Source organism: Corvus cornix, chromosome 28 (genome assembly GCF_000738735.6).
Source record: "Corvus cornix cornix isolate S_Up_H32 chromosome 28, ASM73873v5, whole genome shotgun sequence".
NCBI lineage: Eukaryota > Metazoa > Chordata > Aves > Passeriformes > Corvidae > Corvus > Corvus cornix.
The window spans coordinates 2,286,526-2,305,383 of NC_046356.1; the positions used below are offsets into that span (position 1 = coordinate 2,286,526).

At 42.6% G+C, this 18,858-nt stretch overlaps 1 protein-coding gene across 5 annotated transcripts in view; it reads right to left on the reverse strand.

Annotated features, from left to right (window-relative positions):
• Nucleotides 1–242: 242 nt before the first annotated feature.
• ARHGEF18 (Rho/Rac guanine nucleotide exchange factor 18) overlaps nt 243–18,858 on the reverse strand; it is a 50,891-nt gene continuing 32,275 nt past the window's right edge. For all 5 annotated transcript variants that reach the window (XM_019293187.3, XM_019293184.3, XM_019293185.3 and 2 more), the window contains 15 exons: nt 18,252–18,377; nt 16,882–16,999; nt 15,875–16,123; nt 14,966–15,042; nt 13,035–13,213; nt 12,556–12,647; nt 12,059–12,247; nt 11,270–11,407; nt 10,183–10,298; nt 9,726–9,782; nt 9,179–9,226; nt 8,143–8,610; nt 7,081–7,405; nt 5,260–5,382; nt 243–5,165 (listed from right to left, as the gene is read on the reverse strand). In XM_019293187.3, the coding sequence (XP_019148732.1) occupies nt 5,005–5,165; nt 5,260–5,382; nt 7,081–7,405; nt 8,143–8,610; nt 9,179–9,226; nt 9,726–9,782; nt 10,183–10,298; nt 11,270–11,407; nt 12,059–12,247; nt 12,556–12,647; nt 13,035–13,213; nt 14,966–15,042; nt 15,875–16,123; nt 16,882–16,999; nt 18,252–18,377 (2,466 nt within the window). In that variant the 3' untranslated portion in view covers nt 243–5,004. The remainder of the gene's footprint in view (nt 5,166–5,259; nt 5,383–7,080; nt 7,406–8,142; nt 8,611–9,178; nt 9,227–9,725; nt 9,783–10,182; nt 10,299–11,269; nt 11,408–12,058; nt 12,248–12,555; nt 12,648–13,034; nt 13,214–14,965; nt 15,043–15,874; nt 16,124–16,881; nt 17,000–18,251; nt 18,378–18,858) is intronic.

The window sequence follows — 18,858 nt, forward strand, 5'->3', positions numbered from 1 at the left end:
GGGAGCAGCTGATCTTTCCCTCAGGTGTTCACCTCACTCACTGCCAAGGGCTGCAGCTATTTGTACTCTGCACTGAACACCTCCTGTGCTCCGTCCTCTCTTTTGGAAAGCTGTCAGAGTTTTGTTCCTGTGGCACATATTTCTGTCCAGGCTAGAAAATGAGCAGCACGTGAGAAGTGGCAGCTGCTTTGATCTTCGTTCAAATAGAAAACAGTAAATAATTATATAGATATAAATGTAGACAGCTTTTAAATGTTCTTTTTTTTTATTGCTAGAAGTTGGTTTCAGTCCTATTGCAGCTCTGAAATCCTTCAGTGGAGAAACATTGCAATCATTGTAAAAATCATCATTTGGTGTGCTAAGATCATGTTTACAATTAATCAAGAGTGCACAATTCAACAGAATATTAACATTTAACCATCAACTTTACAAATAAAATAAAGACTACAAAGATGTTGCTACTGCAGTATCAACAGTAAAGGAAATATTTACAATGTTTACACCCTAACGAAAAAACAAAACCAAACTCTTCCCCAACAAAATGGTCAATTTAACCATGGACCATGATTATTTATTAAATCTTTACAGTGCAAGGTGGGCCTAGAAACCAGACCTAAGACTAAAGAGTGTCAAGAGAGTTCACAGCTCTGAGTGAGATGCACGCAGTTATGCCAACAGGATCTACACCCATGAGAGATCTCCTTCTGGGTACAGACAGAAATGGAATTTGAAATCAACTTTTCTAAAGTGCTCCAATTTCTTTCAGTACAAAAATATAAAAAACTGATTTATAAACATGGCACAAATGTTATGAACCAGAGCTCGCACAGATGCTGTCTGAAGAGGAACGTGCTGATGGTGGATGATGAAGTCGCCAGTGGTTACGAAGATGTTGGGTCTGGTCTCGAAGAGAGAGCAGGGGAAAGGCTTTGCTTTGCCTACAGCACTTGTGTAACCTGGCATGCAGATCTGTTTCCTGGTAAATGTGAGAACTGCTGGGGAAGACAACAAAATCTCCAAACTCCCTTGCATGGGGGGGCACAACACACAGGGACTCCACTGAGCAGCACCGGGGAGCCTCAGCTCCCATTCCGCAGAGTTAGAATTAAAATGAAATAAGTATTTTTAACCCTTTCCTAGTTTAAGTTTTGACTCTCATTGTAAATGCAAATGACAAACACCAAGCTCCATGTATGCAGAATCATCTGACTACTACTCAGAAAGACAAAACTGCCTGCAAATTATTTAGAATGACTCCTAGCTGTGCAGGAAGGCGAGTACCTGGATGAGCAAGCGTCTCTAGGAACACCAATTCTTCTGCCTCACGCTGGGGGATGATCAGCGATCTCAATTCGTGGGACATGCCACAGCTACAACCCACAGACAGCACAGTTTAAAACTAGGGAAGCATCCACAACACACACAGGGCAGCTGTGCTCAGCACTAGTGGCCACGGAGGCATCCTCAGCCTGGAGTATGGAGTGACCACATTCCAGATGGGAAGAGAAAGAGGAAGCCTCCTTAACACCAGAGTTCAAATTGAAATCAGAACCATAGAAACAGCCTCTACATTGCAACATCACAATACTGAAGGACAAACATGCTGATAATTTTAAGGCTGTGACACCAAGCAAACACGGCGGCAGTTCAAAGCTCGTGCTGGCATTTCCTCCACACCCCAGCTCAGAGAGAAGCCAAAAGGCACCTGGGAGGCACAGAATTTTGAACTGTCTAATCCTCAGAAATCACTTAAAAGGAAAGTTTTATCTGAAGTGATCAAAAAGTCCAATAGGAAGGATGTGACTCAGAATCAAGAGCAGGTTACTTAGGACACAGCAGTACTTTGCAAACTAATTCACTGAGAACAGTTATTTTTCTAGGAACAAGATTTGAGTGAAGAGTCCAAAACCACTCAACTGGAGTGATTCAGTAACAATTTCACAGATTCAGCTTTGCACAAGTGAAGAGACCCATGATTCATTTAAAGAAAGTCATATTCATTAAAAGAAAATAATTCACTTGCTTCCCTCAGCCTTCTACAGATCCCCTGCCCACACTCTGGTAGGGTGACCCTGCACTAGCAATGAGGTATCACAGCACCTGCTAATTCCAAAACCCTCTCCAGGCTGACCCAAGTCACAGAAGACACCGTCTCTACTCAGGGTGCAAACAGGTTTCATAAAGGCAGCTGCAGCCAGACACGTGTACTGAGGACAGAGAATGACTTCTAAGGTCATTTCTCAGTTCCAGATTGAAGACCCATATTCCAAGGAGCTTTTGGGGTGTTGGACCAACAGCCTGGCCTGTCACGGGCTTGGGTCCACTTGTTAACAGCCAAAACTTATTTCAAGCACTGCTGACAAGAAGTATTAAAAAAGTTATGTTTAAGTTAAAACATTAAAATAAATGGGACCTCACTGCAGACTTTATTTTCCACATGTCACTGTTCTATATTCAAATTCGTCCATTGCACAGAAGAAGAAAGCAGCCAACAAGCTGCTCCAGCCCTTCCAACACTCCCTCCCATACTTTAGGACAGGCACAAAATAAACCTAAATAAATGTTTCCAAAAATTGCTTCCAAGCACCCCAACTGACATCCCTTTTTGGCCGAGATGGTTTACTCCACTGATGCAACTTAGCTTTAGGCTAAAACTCCTAAAAACCTGGTCATTTAAGGCAATGGGGGCATAGTTTTCATGAGGAGTGGCCCAAACCACAGCACAAAAGAAGGAACATACTGTGCATTCCTGCTGCTTCGCTGTATGCTTCCAGGGGAAATTACAGGGGCTCAGAGGTGGCTGGAGTCTGCACATCACCCGATGGAAAAATCAGTGCCAGTCCTACAGAGCTGCTGGATCCCACACTGCTGCACTGATCAGGAATTACACTGATTTTAAGAAGTCCCCTCCATTCCAAACTAACTTTTTGGAATGCAAATACTGAATATGGAGTGGAACTCTGTTCTAACCACTGAAGATACGGTATCCCAACAACACCAAATCACCACGTGGAACAGTCCCACACTCTTTCCTGCTGACAATCACTCCAGGTTCTGCAATGCTGATGATTTACCAAGCAGTCATTTGGTATTAAAGTGAAATGTGTCCAATTTCACTTGTTGGGGGCTGGGAGAGCATCCCCAATCTGGTAACGAGCCAGACAGTTTGGAGTTTCCTCTCACTGAACTCAGTGCCACTGCCTCAGGTTTGCACCAGCACCACTCAGCTAAGAAAAAGACCCTTAAATCCAAGAACTGTTCCAGCAGGAGTGCTTGTCCCCAAGACCTATTCAGTATTTTGTAGCTTGTATTTCCCAACCAGTAAATTTGGGTTTTTCAATTTCTCGTCTGAAAGCAATAACCCAAATTATCACCACTTGAAAATATAAACTGCTGTGTTTTCTGCTGAAAATTGATAAAGTTTCTTGCACTGTAACTATTGAAGTAATTTTAAAACTCAAGCAAAGAGAAGTTACACTAACATCACACAGGGCCTAATCACAGGGACAACTCAGTGATTTGAGGAGACTGGCAAACAGCCACTGGATCCATTGTCATGAGACTGGATGGAGAACTGACCAGGCCTTCCATCCACTGCTTCTAAAATCACTTTAAATCAGTTCAACATATTAAAAAAAGCTATTATCAATCATGTCCTGAAAGGTATTAATCCAAGTTTTTAAGCTTCAAGATCCTGGTTTCTTTAATTCTTTAACAATACCCCTAAACAATCTCTCCTGTGCATCATTATCTGACCAGTCACATTCAACATACACCAGAACACACATCCTTGGGTGAGGGTGGGAAAAGAATCCGAGACACAGAGTGAAAAACACAACACAAAACAACTGTGCAAATTACTACAAAGGGAAATAATGCCTTTTCAGCAGAACACTTAATGTCATCACCATTCCATGATCAAGAACTGACCCATTTCACAAGAGGTATCAAAGCTGGTTTAGCTGAAAGCAGCTAAACACAGGTTTAGCTAAGAGTATTTTTTTTAATAGTTATTTTTAATTTTAAAACCAAACAGTTCTTATTCCCTTCCTTCCTAACACGATGCTGCAGAGAAGTCTCTGCAGTAACAGCAGCTTTGATATCTTCTGGTACTGGGAGTAAAGTCCCAACAAATTAACAGACGAACAAAAGATGCAGAAAACAGGATTAAACAAGACAATAAATTACTGCATTCAAATGCTTCTTAGACATGTCTTCAGCAAAGAACAAAATCCAAGTCTCTAAGTTCATTCTGAACCAACTCATGAGTTTGGGAACCTGTACTGCTGTCCCCAACAAGGAGACAGGATCCCAGTGACGCTGGTGGCCAATGAAATGTGCATTCAGTCCACTTCTTCATCATCGTTGTGAATTCTCACACGTCCAACCCTTCTCCTTCATGAAAAGGTGGAGCTCCTGCCCCTTGAAGACACTGTCAGAAGCTCACCTTACCTTCTCTTCCACTGTATCTGGCCACGGGGCTTGTGCCACTGGGTTCACAGTGCCTGGCACACCTGGCTGGGAGGGGATTGGCTCGCTGTCACCTGGTTACCAACACACAACCCATTACTGACCTGGACCTGGGAAAACAGATTTAAAAATTTGCAGCCATTTTTGGGCCTACTACTAAAACTTTTTACACAAAAATCTGGGTGGTTCAACATCACCAATAACAATTTACAAGATGGTGCCCATGAACAGTTACATTCTCCAAAAAGAGCACATTACAATAAATGTCAGAATTTTAACATGCTCTGAATTGATACACCCATGCCATGTGTCAACACACTGGAGAATTTAAAAGCAAATTGTTACTACTGTGCCCTCATTCTGAGCTGTTGGCAGAGAAGCCAACAAAATAGGACAGTGCTCCTGGTCTGGTCCTTGCTAGTAGTAACTGGGCAGGGATCAGAAGACATCCATGTCGGGTCTCCATCACGGTGCACACTGGGGCCTGAGTTCTTGAAACAGTGTGTCAGGAGATTCATCTTCAAATGGAAACAATCAGAAGAAAATGACATCTTCTTTGCTGGTATCATCTTGCACATTCAACAGACTGGGCTGAGAGGGCACCAGGGGCTGAACCTGAACGTTATTGGGCTTGAAGAGGTTCGCTGAGGCAGATGAAAGTGCTTCTGGCTGAGCATCTGTAGGGCCATACAATTCTAGAGGGGGAAAAAAATGGAAGAAGACATATTCATGACACTGCAGAGAGTGCCTGAGGCCTACCCATGGATAGGCAAGTTGGCCAAGGCATACCTGGCTGGAATGCAGGGGTCTGGCTGCTTGGGAGGGATGGACTTGCTGACCGCCTGCCTCTCAGGACAGCCTCCTCTCGTCCAACAAGCCTGGGGGGAAGCAGCTGCTTCTGATCAACAGAGGCTAAAGAAAATATTTTATAAATTAGTATTTGAGGCAAGCAGCACTTCACAAACATCACTATTTCATGCTGGGGCCACTGTACTGACACCTCTACACACTCAAGAAAGCTGCAAAACCACAAAGAGCTGGTCCTACTTAAATTTTCTCTTCAGCTGTTTAAACTATGAATACTTTTTTCTTCCTTGAGACTTCTAGCTCAGTTACTGGCAGACCCTGACAATCTCAGATTTAAAACCCAGTATCAAGCACAGCAGAGAGAAAAAATAAATCTTTGTAGCATTCAAATAGCAAATGACCATTTGTGCTACTTCTAACACGCAGAGTTGTGATGAACTTTTGTCTCTGCTCTCCATCTGTCTCACAGCTGCTCAGCAGCACAGCCCACTGATTCTGGTGTTACAGCCTCTCAGTTTCTTAGTTTCAACAATAAAAGCAGTTCATGAAATGGCTATTCTGGATCTAAAGAACTCTCCTTCAGTACACATTCCTCATGTCACAAACCCCAAATTCAATACACAGCATTTTGCCTCTGGTACAGAAAGTTTTGTTCCATTTTATTCTAAGATCTACACATGGGCATAACAAGCATGAAGCCCACTAATGCTCACAAGAGAATAGAGACCAATATATTTTTGGTTTATACCTTTCATATAAATTACAGAAAAACACTATTAAGTCCATTTCCACTGCAGAGACCATTATGTAAGAGCTATTAAAAATAAACATGGGGAGATGTGGTATTAGAACTTTATTTTACCAGCATTTGGTATGCAGGGTAAGAGGAAACAGGCTTCATTTATGTGCAAAACCATAAGCAAGTTTGCAAAGGCACTAAACTTTAAGCACGACAGAGACAGATGTTTCTGCAAAGTGCCAAAGCCACTCCCCCTGCTCTCTCTGTCAGGTTTGGCCCCGAGTCCTCCGCAGCAGTGCAGAGTGATGGACAAGCCTGCCAAGTCTGAATCCAGCAAAATGCTAAAAAGATAATTTTGTAACTTAAAATTACAGGCCATTCCCCATAGCTGGCAGTGGGGCTACTTTAAGTGGTAGAGATAAAGTGGCTTTTAGTGTGTCTGTCATTGGCAAAGATCACTACTCCAGTACCCAGCAGTTAGAAGCAGAATTTACACCAGGACAGGGTGACTGCATTTTTACTTGCTTCTATTTGTGACAAAATTATCCCCTTTTAAGTCTACAACACACACAGCATCTCAGTTTTGGCCTGGAGATCTGTATTTAATGACTGACTGGTGCTAAGAAAAGCACTGCATTCAATGTCACTACAACCCTGGACAGAGTAAGAAAAGGCTAAGCCAGCCTCAAAACATTTTACTCAACAGCTTTTTTTTTTTTTTTTTTTTTTTTGCTTTTGCTCTTTTCCTTTAACACTACAGTTAGACAAGAAGATTTTTACATCCAGGTTTAGAACCTCTCACCACCATTCTGTTGTGTTGGAATACATGACTCTGTTTTCAACATTATCCCTTTGGGTTATGTTTCCAGTTTAAATAGTACAGACATGTTAACTCCTAACAGGATTTTAAAGGGTTAAGAGATTTTAACTGCAGCAAACACACTAGTAACTTGTAGCATATTAATTTCTGGGTTCCATACAGAGGTGTAACTGCAGTGTTCTGTCTCCCTGTGATCCTGGTGGAGATCACAAATGCATTTAAACAGACTTAAAATCACACATACCTGAACTGTCTGTCCTATGAGATGCTTTGTTCTTGCCACCTTTCTCCTTGCTTCCTTTTGTGAAGGTGGCCAGCTTGGTGGGGATCTGCTGCTGGACTGCAGCTGGTTTCTGTATCTGGTTGGTTGCACTCAGGAGATGTATTGGCACTTCGTTCTTCAGGGAGGGCCGGTTCTCCAGGGTGGTGCTGTCCCTGCGGACCAGGTCCGGCCGCTCCAGGTACTCCAGCCCGGCCACCGAGCTCACTCTCACTGAGGATTTGGAGCCAGCTGGAGACGGTTCCACCCCTTCTCCGTTGAAGCTGATGGAATGACTGATCATCTGGCTCTGCAAGAGGAAAAAGGCATTCTAAATCAAATAGGGATTTTCATCCTCTCCAGCAAAATGAGGAGAGACCACCCCCAGCCCTGAGAGCATGAAGCACTTCCTCGTGCAAAGCAGAACAGGGCAGACAAAGCTTAAAGCTTGCTGGGGAACAGAAAGAAGAGCAAGAGTGTAAGTCCCTGGGACATGGAAAAGAACCTCAGGAGCTCCAAACTGCTTAATATTGCACCTAGGAAAGAGCAGACTGCACTGGGTGGTAACAGTGCAGAGAGAAAGCAGGACTTTCAGAAAGTTTCAATGAACCAATTTAATCAGACCTCCAAATTTCTATTTTCAAATACAAGAAATGTTTTTAGAAATCAACTGTACAAAATGCTGTTGATGAAGCACAGCTTCTGCAATCACTTGCCTGCAACAGGACAGTTCCTGAATTTGAAAACTGCTCAGTCAGCCACAACTGAAAATATTCTCCATTTATTGGGGAATAATTATTCTCATTATTCTCCATTTCTATCTTTTTAAAAAGTATTCTCATTGCCAGACATTTGGGTGGAACTTCACAGACACTGGGAAACTGCCACGCTCTGATCTCTCAGAGCAGCCATCACCAGCTACTTCAGCTGATGGTTCCAGGAGCCCAGTGAAAACGCAAAACCAGGTTGGTGCTGCAACAAGAGCAACCTTCATCCAGAAGCAAGAGGATTAATAGGACTAAAACTCTGAGAAAGCCAATCCCTCACCTGTCCCATTTCTGGAGAGAAGGTGCCTGACACCGTGTTCTGCTTTTTCAGCTTCTTTTGCTGATCTAGGCGCTCCTTCTCCTTCTCAACAGCTCTCTGGGCTTCCCGCAGCCTCTCCAGGTCATGCTGATAGGCCTCCCTCTGCCTCTCCAGCTCTTCCCTGTCCTGGCTCAGCCTCTCCTGCAGCTGCCGCATCTCCTCCGTGCGCTCCTGCAGCCGCGCTTCCGTGAGTTCAAATTCCCTCTGCTGCCGGCTCCTCTCCCGCTCCAGGCGCTGCTGATCCAGCTTCAGCTGGCTCTGGAGCTTCTGGACATTCATCAGTTCTTCTCTCTGCTTTTCGAAGTTCCGCTGCTTCTCCTGCTCCAGCAGCAGATTCCCTCGGGTGGACTGCAGCCGGTACTGCTTCTCCCGGTCTGCCATGGTGGCTCGCTGCACCTCGATGTAGCTGTCCTGCTGAGATATCACGGCCTGCAGGGGGGAAAAGTCCAGCATGAGGCACCCAAGTTCAAAAAACATGCACAGCTAAGCAGGAGACAACAGCATCTACCAGGTTATGTCACAGAGTCTTTTGTTTTCCAGAGCAGATCTAAATTCCAGCTCGTACAGCCCATGGTGACTGACATGACATTGAAGATGGTCAAGGAAATAAATTATGTTTATGTGTGTCAAACTGGACACTTCTTGCACCTAGAATTGTTACCCTGAATCAAAACAGTCCAAACACTGCTGACTACAAGGTAAAAGCAAAACCAACTAATTCATATACACATGTGTATGAACAGTGAGCACGGAGAGCAGATGGAGCTCAAAGCAGCAAAAGAATTAAGTGAGCAGGAAAAAGGAAATCATTACTTAAGACAACAGCTCTAACACTTCCTCCGAAATACCAGGCACAGTTTCCTTGAGTCTCAGGTCTAAATTCTGCACTTCACTCCAGCTTTAGGGGATATTCTCAAGGTAGCTCCTCTCCACACCTGCATAAATTTTATTATGTTTACTGCCTAACAAATCTCTTGAATAGTAAACAGGGGTTTACCTGAAGACTGAAGAGCAACTGTAACAGTGTCTGTATCCTTTGGACAAGCTGAAGAGGAGAAAAACAAACATTAGGCACTGGAGCAGAGCTCTGTTTTGAGGCATTCGACTGGTTTTTTAAATTTTTAAGCAGTGAAAATAATCCATGGTATCTGTACAAAAACACGCACAATGGAAGCATGACCACCAGAACACTCTAACATAGCAAAAGCCAATATGCAGGCACAAGGAATTTCAGTATATTATCCTTGTGCAGATGTGAATCAGTGCCCAGCAAATCTCCCTGGGATTCCACAGAGAAGTCCTCATCATCTTCTCTTCACCTGAGCTATTTAACCATCACTTCCTCCCATGCCCCAGCACTGAATCACTACACAGGTACAGCCCTCACAGGGATTCAGAGGCAAGTTTGGCCAGTGAGCTGTTAATGTGCTGGGTTCCAGAGACATTACAAACACTGAGTTTTTGGTGGTTTGGTTTGGTTTGGTTTGCTATTATTATACTATGGCTATCTGCCACTGGATTTCTTAACAGCAGAAATAACATACCTGAGACTCTATGGTGGGCTGAAAACCACTGCTGTCATCCAGCCTTGTCCCATCACTCTGTAAGGGAGACAAAACCAACATTTGTGCTAGGGACACTTGTTGGGCACTGGCAGTGCTGCCAGAACAAGCTGGGATTGCTCTCATGCACTGAAGGACATACATCAAAAATACGGAATTCATAAGCCAAGCGGAAACAGAAGCGTGGTGATTAAAGCCTGTGTTAATGGTACAGCAGCAAATGAGCAAATGGAAAACTGAATTCTTGCCTCTCAAGTGCTGAGCTACCAACTCACCCCACAATACATCCTTAATAGAGTCAAGTAATTTTACAGACAAAACTGTTCAGTCCAGCCCTGCCAGCTATTACAACTTTTAACTCTGTGAGATTTATTCTGCACCACTATCATGATGAAGAACACAAGGAAAAGCATTTAAATCCCTCATAAGCTCAACATACGGTTTGAGATCCTTCTTCTGCATCAGAAGAGGGGTCATGAAGTTGCACATCTGAACTCAGTGCAGGGCCCCTCCAGTCCCACTGCCTCTGGTCACCACTACTGTTCTTCCTGCCACCTGAAAGAGGAGAGGAATATGAGGAGCTCACATCAGCACAGGGCCTGGGATAACTCAGTGAGTGACACAGCAAGCAGAAAAACATGGTGATTTTGAACCAAAATGCAACTGCATGGCTTCTCCATGCTGATCCCAAGTGGATGATCAGGCAACAGTGACACATAGGGCTGCTCAAAAAAGTTTAAAAACTTGAGAAGACCGGGTTAAGATAAATAGGGAGGGTAAGTTCAAATTACGTTACACTATTTTAAGTGAAGCAACCACAACGTCTGCATGAAAATAATCATGGAACACTGGTTAGCAGGAATATTCCAGTCACAGCAGCACCACTGTGAGTGTGGAAGGAGGTAAGGGGAGATGGACCCCCTGTTGTAAAAAGTACATGACAGATGTATGGAGCCTTCAGAGACAACAGAAAGTATTCTAGAGATTAACAACCAGTGAAATAAAGGCCATTCGCTTTTTCAATTAATGCATGAAGCAAACATGGAGATAAATAGTATCTAGTTTTCTCTCTTATTTCATTAATTAACTGATAAATCATCTGTGCCAAAAGGACAATTTCTATTATCTAAGGATTCAGCAAACCTCTAGTGACTGTGCAGATACAAAGTGGAAAAAAGTGTTCATGACTCAATAACGAAAGCAGACAGCTGAATTCAGATTTTCTAAGCTTTTAGGTCAAGCTTATTTTTTTAAACAAAATTAGAAATCTGTGTGGAATTGTGGTAATTAAAAAGAACAGCTTAAAGTAGTGCCCTTAGCATAACACTGAGAGCCCTACTCTGCTCTCTAGTGTTGGTATCAGGAGCAAAAGATCCAACATGCTACTACCACACGCTGGAGATTTGCTCTTGGAGATTTGCTCTGATCTTCCTTCTGAAGCTTCCTTATATGAGAGCCTCAATTCCTCGTTCTTATTCTCTGTACAGTAAAAAGCTCATAAAAATGCTGAATGTTCCCTTTCTTACTTTTACTTGAAACTGAGGGACTACTGTCATATCCTCCAAAGGTCTCTCCTCTCCGGGGCAGTCCTGACCCAGAGCCATCCTCAGGCTGACAGGATGCACTGCCAAAGTGAGTGAAGATAAAGTTCTGGAGATTTTCAGCTGGGGAAGAGGAGAACACTTCATGTAAACAGCCATGTCTATGCAGCAATACAAGTTATCACACTACTGAGTTTAAAAAAACATTTCAACCATCAAGTCCACTAAAAGTTCAGGCAGTCTGAGAGATGTCCTGCAGAACAGATGAATTTTCCTTTGTGAGTAGCTCTGGATGACAGGCTCTTCCTATAAAGATGAGCTCTTCCTTAATTGCAAGTTTGATTATCAAGCTGTAAGTGTTTGTTTTCTCTTTTTTTTTTTTTAAATAGAAATTATGTTTGGGCTTATTTTCTTTCTAAACATGCTATCTTTAGATAGGCTGTTTTTAATAGATAACCCTCCTATAATATTACATTTCAGGACTGTGTATTATTAGAGCACTCTGTTACCCTTTCTGAACAGACTCATCCTAAGATTCCACTGGTTGATCCTTAAAAATAAAGCAATCCAAGCTGTGCAGGTCTTCCACCTAAACCCACAAATGCACTTCACCTTTGTTGCAGATTGGTTCTGAGAACGAGGAAGTCTGAACCGTGTTACATAAAAGCATTATGTTATTACAGGACGATTTTCAGGGCCTGTACTTAGATCCTGGGTGCTTATCCCCACCCCAGCACCTGAGTGAATGCCCACACATTCCCACATTCCATTCACCTTCAGTCACTGCAGACTTCAAAATCGCCTCTCCTTGCAGATTCTCTGAGATATCCCCCCGAAGAAGCAGCCTGGCTCGGGATCCTTGGGAATGGTCTTCAAAGCCATTCACTTCAGACATTTCCAGATAAATCTGTTGCTTCTCAGTGAGACTTTGCAGAATCAGGTCATCTTTCATGTTCAAACGCTCTGAAGGAAGAAACAAATTCAGTCCTGCCTTCCTCGTCACTGTCATAGAACCATGTTCAATTTGGGAGATTATCATTCATTTTATGGTCAGAGCATCAAATGCAGAGATATAATTAACAGTTAAGGAGAAACTTATGGAGCAGACAAAGCTTATTAGACTTCTTTAGCCACTATTTCTACAGAGTCTTACAACACCTTGAAAGACTTATGAAGGAGAAACTCGGTCATATCTTGATAAAGAATTTGACAGTCATAAATCACAAATAATGCTGGGAAGCAGCTTGTGGAATATATAACTAAGTCATTACCCTGAAAATCTTTTAACTTCGCAGCTCTTGCTTCAGCCAGCCTCCTCTCTGCTTCAGGTTCATTAAATGTTCCTCCTTCTTCATCAGGACAGCTGTCCAAAGGCAAAGACAGATCTATGTTTGATTTGCATGTTATATAATTTAAAACCGTCTCAGGATTCAACCTGAAGCTTTTGCCTCAGTTGTGGTTTATCCTGGGTGTCAATCTTCTCCCTTTTCCAAAGCCCTGTTGCATTTGACATCAGTGAACCAATTTTTTTTTTTTTTTTAATAAAAGCAGAACAAAGTCTTTGACTGGTTTTTATTTCATCTTTATCATGGCTTCTTCCCAATGAACACAAACAGAATTGCACACTGAAGTCTTACAAAGAAAGTTTAGGGAGAGTCAAATGGATTTTTAAGACAAATTTACACCTGTGAGTCCTGTGAAGAGAAGACAAGCAAGAAATCAGGCCCTCCTGCTTTCCCTCCTCCCTTACCTCTCCACAGCCCTGCGGATGTGTGCCATCCAGGAATTCCTCTCCTCTTTGGAGCTGGTGTGAATTTCATACATTTCTGGTCCTTTTAAGGAAGCGCTAATTAAGAACATCGCCTTTTCCTCATTAGCTACCTCTCTCACAATCAATTTTTGCAGTGAGATAACTGGTGGCTTAGAGTCCTGTAAAATAAAATACCATTTACTGCAGGACATTATATGTGTATTTTAGCAATTGTGTTTCCTAGCTCCCCCCACTTCCTATTTATCCAGAGCCACTAGGAGCTGTTACATCATGAGATAACTCTGACCTTTTGACATGACACTTCTGATGTTGTTATTTTTTTACCATCAATAAAAACATGGAACGAAGAATGTACATGTCAAAACCAAGAGGTCTGGATACCTGATTGAATATTAACGCCTGTGTCAATTTAAAGATTCCCACTGGGCCCCAGAAGTCAAGAACGGGTTTAAAAAATTTTGCTCAAAAGGAGGCAAACCCAAAATTTGAAAAAGAAAACAAAAACCTTAATGACACATAGTGAAGTGAAAGGAGAGAACAAGAGGAAGTGTTAGAGGTTTTAAGTTGACTACCAAAGAAATAAAACAGAGGTGTTGGAGAGTGTCAGGCCCTGATAAAAATGACACCAGGTGACAGGTAGTGTATTGTATAATGAGGATTAGCTGTCAGCCTTTGCAGTGAAAACACATTTACAGGAGGGGTATTAGTTACTAAAAACCTCTCTAGGCTTCCTACAGCATAGCTCCAACATATGCAGCCTAGAAAGTTCCTTCCCAGGATAAAGCAGCTCTTCATGACTGCTGAACCTTCACAGAATAATCTAGAGCCATGATAAGAAGCAAACACCAGGAACACCACTGCTGGAGCTTCTCTGAGCAGCTGTACTGCAATTCCAGCCACGAACACAGGTCACTGGAAAAACAGAATCACTGAGCAGATCCATTTGCTCCTCTCACTTGATTTATTTATGGAGAAGTGATATTAAATTTCAAATGAGCTGTATACATACAAAGATGCAAAAAAATTGGTCCGACTCTAAGTGTAGAGCACGTTTCCAGAGGGAAAAAAATCCACCACACAGCACTCTGTTCTGCATTAGAAGGGTAATTTGAAAAGCAGTTGTTTGTACAGCCCTGAGGTCACCAAAATAGCTTTTGCCATTAGAATTCAGCTCTAATATTAATGTCTTGACAAAAAAAATACATCCAAGAAAACAATTACATAAAAGAGTTTCTCTGTTACAGGTTCTACTGCAGCCATCAGTGAACTAGACCAGGACAAAATGTACAAATTAACTTCTCTGAGGACACCTGTGGAAATACCCTAGAAAAGCAAGTGAATCCACTGAATGTTCTAGAGTGCTGCAGTAATAACATGTGCATTTAGTGCTTATTCCGTGTATTTCAGGAAAGTTCTCTGCCCCCAGTAAATCTCAGGGCACTTTGAACACAGTTACCACGTCCCTAACCAAGATGGCAGATTCTTTCCCTGCACATCAAACAGAAGTGTTTGATTATTCCATTTATTTGCAAATGTTTTTCAAAGCACAGTTCTAGCATGTGCCATGTCCATGACTCGTATAAAATCTCAGCCTAACAGTTCAGTGAAAGGCAAAGCCACAGCACAAGAAGAGAAACAGGAAAAACCATGGGAGATGTGGTAGCTACAACTGGCCAGTGCAAGGAAATACTGGTTTGCACTGGGAGAGTGAGAAAGGGATTCATTCAACAAGTACCAGAATGGCTTCAGAAAAAGTGATTCTATAATAACTGGCTGGTTTATTCACCTAATTTTCTTTCTGAACCTCCTGTAACAAGTATCTAACATCCCTAATCATGCTTCTTCCGTAGTTACTGTCACTTTCATAAATCCTCTAAGTGCATGTGTTAAACAAGGAGAACAATACCTACCACTGAGGCAAATGTGTATTTTTGGTCCTTTTCTTGTAACAGCAGAAGTACATCAGTAAGCAGGACTGCCAGAATATCTACAGTAACAAAAGAGACAAAAAAAAAAAAAAGAAAGTAAGTCATATTTTAAAGCAGAAAGACTAGTCCAGATGCAAAAATCCCTTAACTTATGTTTCCTGCAGGCCAGGGAATAGCATGTCAACATTTGCAATACTGGGTCTGCTACTGCCTTCCACTTGGGCTGTCCCCAACCAGACTGCACCATGCAGAACCAGCTGATTTAAACAGAGCTCATTTAGAGCTTGAAAACACCCACACAGACATCCTACACAAGGACTCCAGCACTCCAGAGGGAACATGTCTCCCTCAACAGCAGATTCTTCTGGAACTGCAGCCATTCACGTTCCCACCTACTCTTGGCTGTGTTTTCTGTGCCACTGAAGCTTCTCCTTAAAAACTTGAGCAATGAAACTGCTCAAATATTCCCTGATGGCCACTGCTTTGATTTTCTGGCAAATGCAGAATTAAGTGTCATGGGGCTGACATGACACAGGTTTTGCAAAGTGTGAAGGAGAGCTCGCACAAGATAATGCCTTTCCACAGGAGACTAAGTCAGGATGACTCAAAGCTTTGTCATCCATCTGAAGACCTCCCTCTTGAATTGGGAAGCAGATCAGCCAGATAATAAGCAAACAGCATAAGGAACTTATCATGCACCATTACAGAGATGCTTATTGGACAAGCCAAGAATAGAACAAGTGCTATTTCCTCCAATATCCTATTAAACAAGCAGGTTATTGTCATCTTATTTTATACCCAATCGATCAGTAATAAACAGTTACTAAAAAAAACCAAAACCAACATAAATCTTGTTTCCCAGTTGTGTTTTTCCCCTTGCTGGTGCTTTACCTTTGAGCCGCCCTGATGCAGCTTTCCAGTACAGCATCCCATCCAGGAGGAGCCGCCTCTGGCTCATGTCATCTTTCCGGAACAAAAGCCCATTCTTGAATTTCCCAGATGATTTCAGCTCCATTTTGTGCATGATCTCCTTGAGTCGCTGCCCCTTCTCACACTCATTTACCATGGCATCTACATGGGTGATGGTGTCCTTAATTAAACCAAGGGCCTGGGTCAGCTCTTCATAATCTCTAGTTCCAGCTAAAGGAAAAGAGAAGCAGTCAGTCACATTTTCAACTCTGGAAGACATGAGACATCCAAACATTTTAGCATGAGGGCTCCACACTGATGATCTAACAGTATTTCCTAAGAGCTTAAGTTTAAAAATGAAATATAATAACCTAAAGCTCTGAAAACCTAATGAACCAACAGGTTTAACTACTATGGGTTTGTGGCTGCAGACTTTAAATGCTGCTCTTCTCCTCTGAGGAAAGGCTGGGAGAATTGGCATTGTTCAGTCTGGAGAAGAGAAGTTTCAGGGTGACCTAATTGTGGCCTGAAGGGAGCCTACAGGAAAGATGGAGAGAGACTATTTACAAGGGCCTGGAGTGACAGGACAAGGGGGAATGGCTTTAAGCCGAAGGAGGGCAGAGTTAGATGGGATATTGGGAAGAAATTCTTCCCTGGGAGAGTGGGGAGGCCCTGGCACAGGGTGCCCAGAGCAGCTGGGGCTGCCCCTGGATCCCTGGCAGCGTCCAAGGCCAGGCTGGACACTGGAGTTTGGAGCAACCTGGGACAGTGGAAGGTGTCCCCGCCTGGATGGGCTTTAAGGTCCCTTCCAACCCACACCATTCTGTGATTCTGTGCTTCTCCTGACCCTCTGAGGTGAGACTGATTTAACATCATCAGCCACCAGAGAAGTGAGAAAGCAGGTACCAGCCTGTCTGAGGTAAGAACATGCAAAACATGGCAGAATAAGGATCAACAGACAAATGTGAGGCTTCCAGGAACCATCCCACCTTCTGTGTTCTGAATGATCCGTTCTACCAGGACCGGGTACTTGGTGATGCGCTGGGTGACCAGGAGGATGCACTCCTGAACACCCAATCTCCTCACGATGGAACAGTTCCCAATTTTCTAGAAAACAAGACAAACTCATCACACCCACTGTGCATCTAACATGTGCATCTAGTGGGTTAGAGTGCTTCTAACTCCCTCTCCATTCACGTATTTTCTGTCCCAAAACACTTCTGCAGACTAGACACAGCACCATGAAATTAGCTGCACTCTTCTACTAAAGCAAAACCGCTGACAGCATTCAAAAAATTGCTTTTATTACTGGAAAATATCTTGGGTATTGTTTTCAACTACTGTTAAATAAATGTGGAGTCAATCAGGGAAACTTCCAAACCTGAACTGTGTGACTGCCTGTTGCTAACTGACTGACCTTTACAACAGGGTCAGACCTTAAATACATAGAAAAGTACTGTGTTTTTAAAACTAGACCCAAACATCTACCAGTCAAATTAGGTCAGTAACGAAGAAATTAAATGTTTATTTTACCATTGTATGTTCCCCAGTAGCCTGGCCTACAGAAACCCATTCCTGTTTAGAAATGGAGGACTGTAAAGTTAATCTGACTGCAGCTACAGCACACACCTGGCAGCAGGAGAACACAGTACCAAGATCTTTCTCTACAGGGATTGAGACTACATATTTTAAAACTCTGGTCACTTATTTAGTTCCTTGAAAGTGAAGGGCTCTCACTTTAAAGGCGCCTGGCTAAGACGAGCTATAAGGATAGAGCTATGCTGGAAAGTTCACACAGTATCACTTACTGGTGACTGGAAAATGAGAATATTTAGGCCTCTGCAAAGCCATCTGAGATTCAGGTTACAGCTTCCACTTGGGCCGTGTCTCTTCAGCCCTTCCTATTAACTGCACGTTCGAGTGTGCAGCAGATCAGCAAACCACCCTGGAGCCAATCTTCTGGGTTTGGAAAGATGATGGCGTGAGCAAAACCTAAGAGTGCCTGCTTTTTCTACAGTAGCTCATCAACAGCACTTATCATTGATTTAATTTATTAACAAACCAATTTACCCTGATGGCCACACAGCAGGACAGAGCCCTGAATAGAACAAATACTCTACTCCCCAGTCCTAGGTGCTCTCAAGAGCCTGCCTCAAATGGAACACTTGCTAATTGTGGTTTTGTCTCCACATAGCTCAAAAGATCTAGAATACAAGAAGCTCACAACCCACCAAATAATGAGAATACGCCTCTAATCCTGCTCATTCACATTTGAGGGATCTTCAAGTACAAAACAAAGCCCAAAGCAGTGAAGTATATTTTGCACAGTCAGAATAGGAGACTTCTGGTTACTGTTTACCTTTATTAAGTTTTGGAACTTCTTATTGCTTTGGAGCAGGTCTTTGTAATGGCTAACAGCTTCATTGTGTCCACAACAGAACACACCATATTTTTCTTTCATTCTCTCCCCATTTTCACCTGAAAACTAATTGGAAATATAAGAATGAAAGACATGAATCATTCAGAGTAAACCTAACTCCACTATAAACCCCAGGTTTAACATGATTTTTTGGTGACTGATTTCTGAGACATCTCTCCTGTATTTCAATTTCTTCTGTACCAGAAACGAGAGATTTATGCAGTGTGACATGTGGGGGCTTGGAATACCACAAGATAACCAAATATTAAATGATGGTTGTTATTATGAGAACTTTTAAAAAGGATTTCTGGACCTCTGCACTTAAAAAGTCTGTGAACTGTAAAAGTTGAAGGGCAAAAAAAAAAGGTCATGATATGTGATAGAAATTGTTGCATCTGCTCCGTGCCAGAATGGTGCTAAAGCTGCCATGAGTTCAAAGGATCCTGACTGTATTTTTAAAAGATCAGAATAAAGAAGTTTGGCATTATCTGAAGGAGAGCCAAATTTGGAATGGACACCAGGAACATGTTACTTTACTCTTGGAATA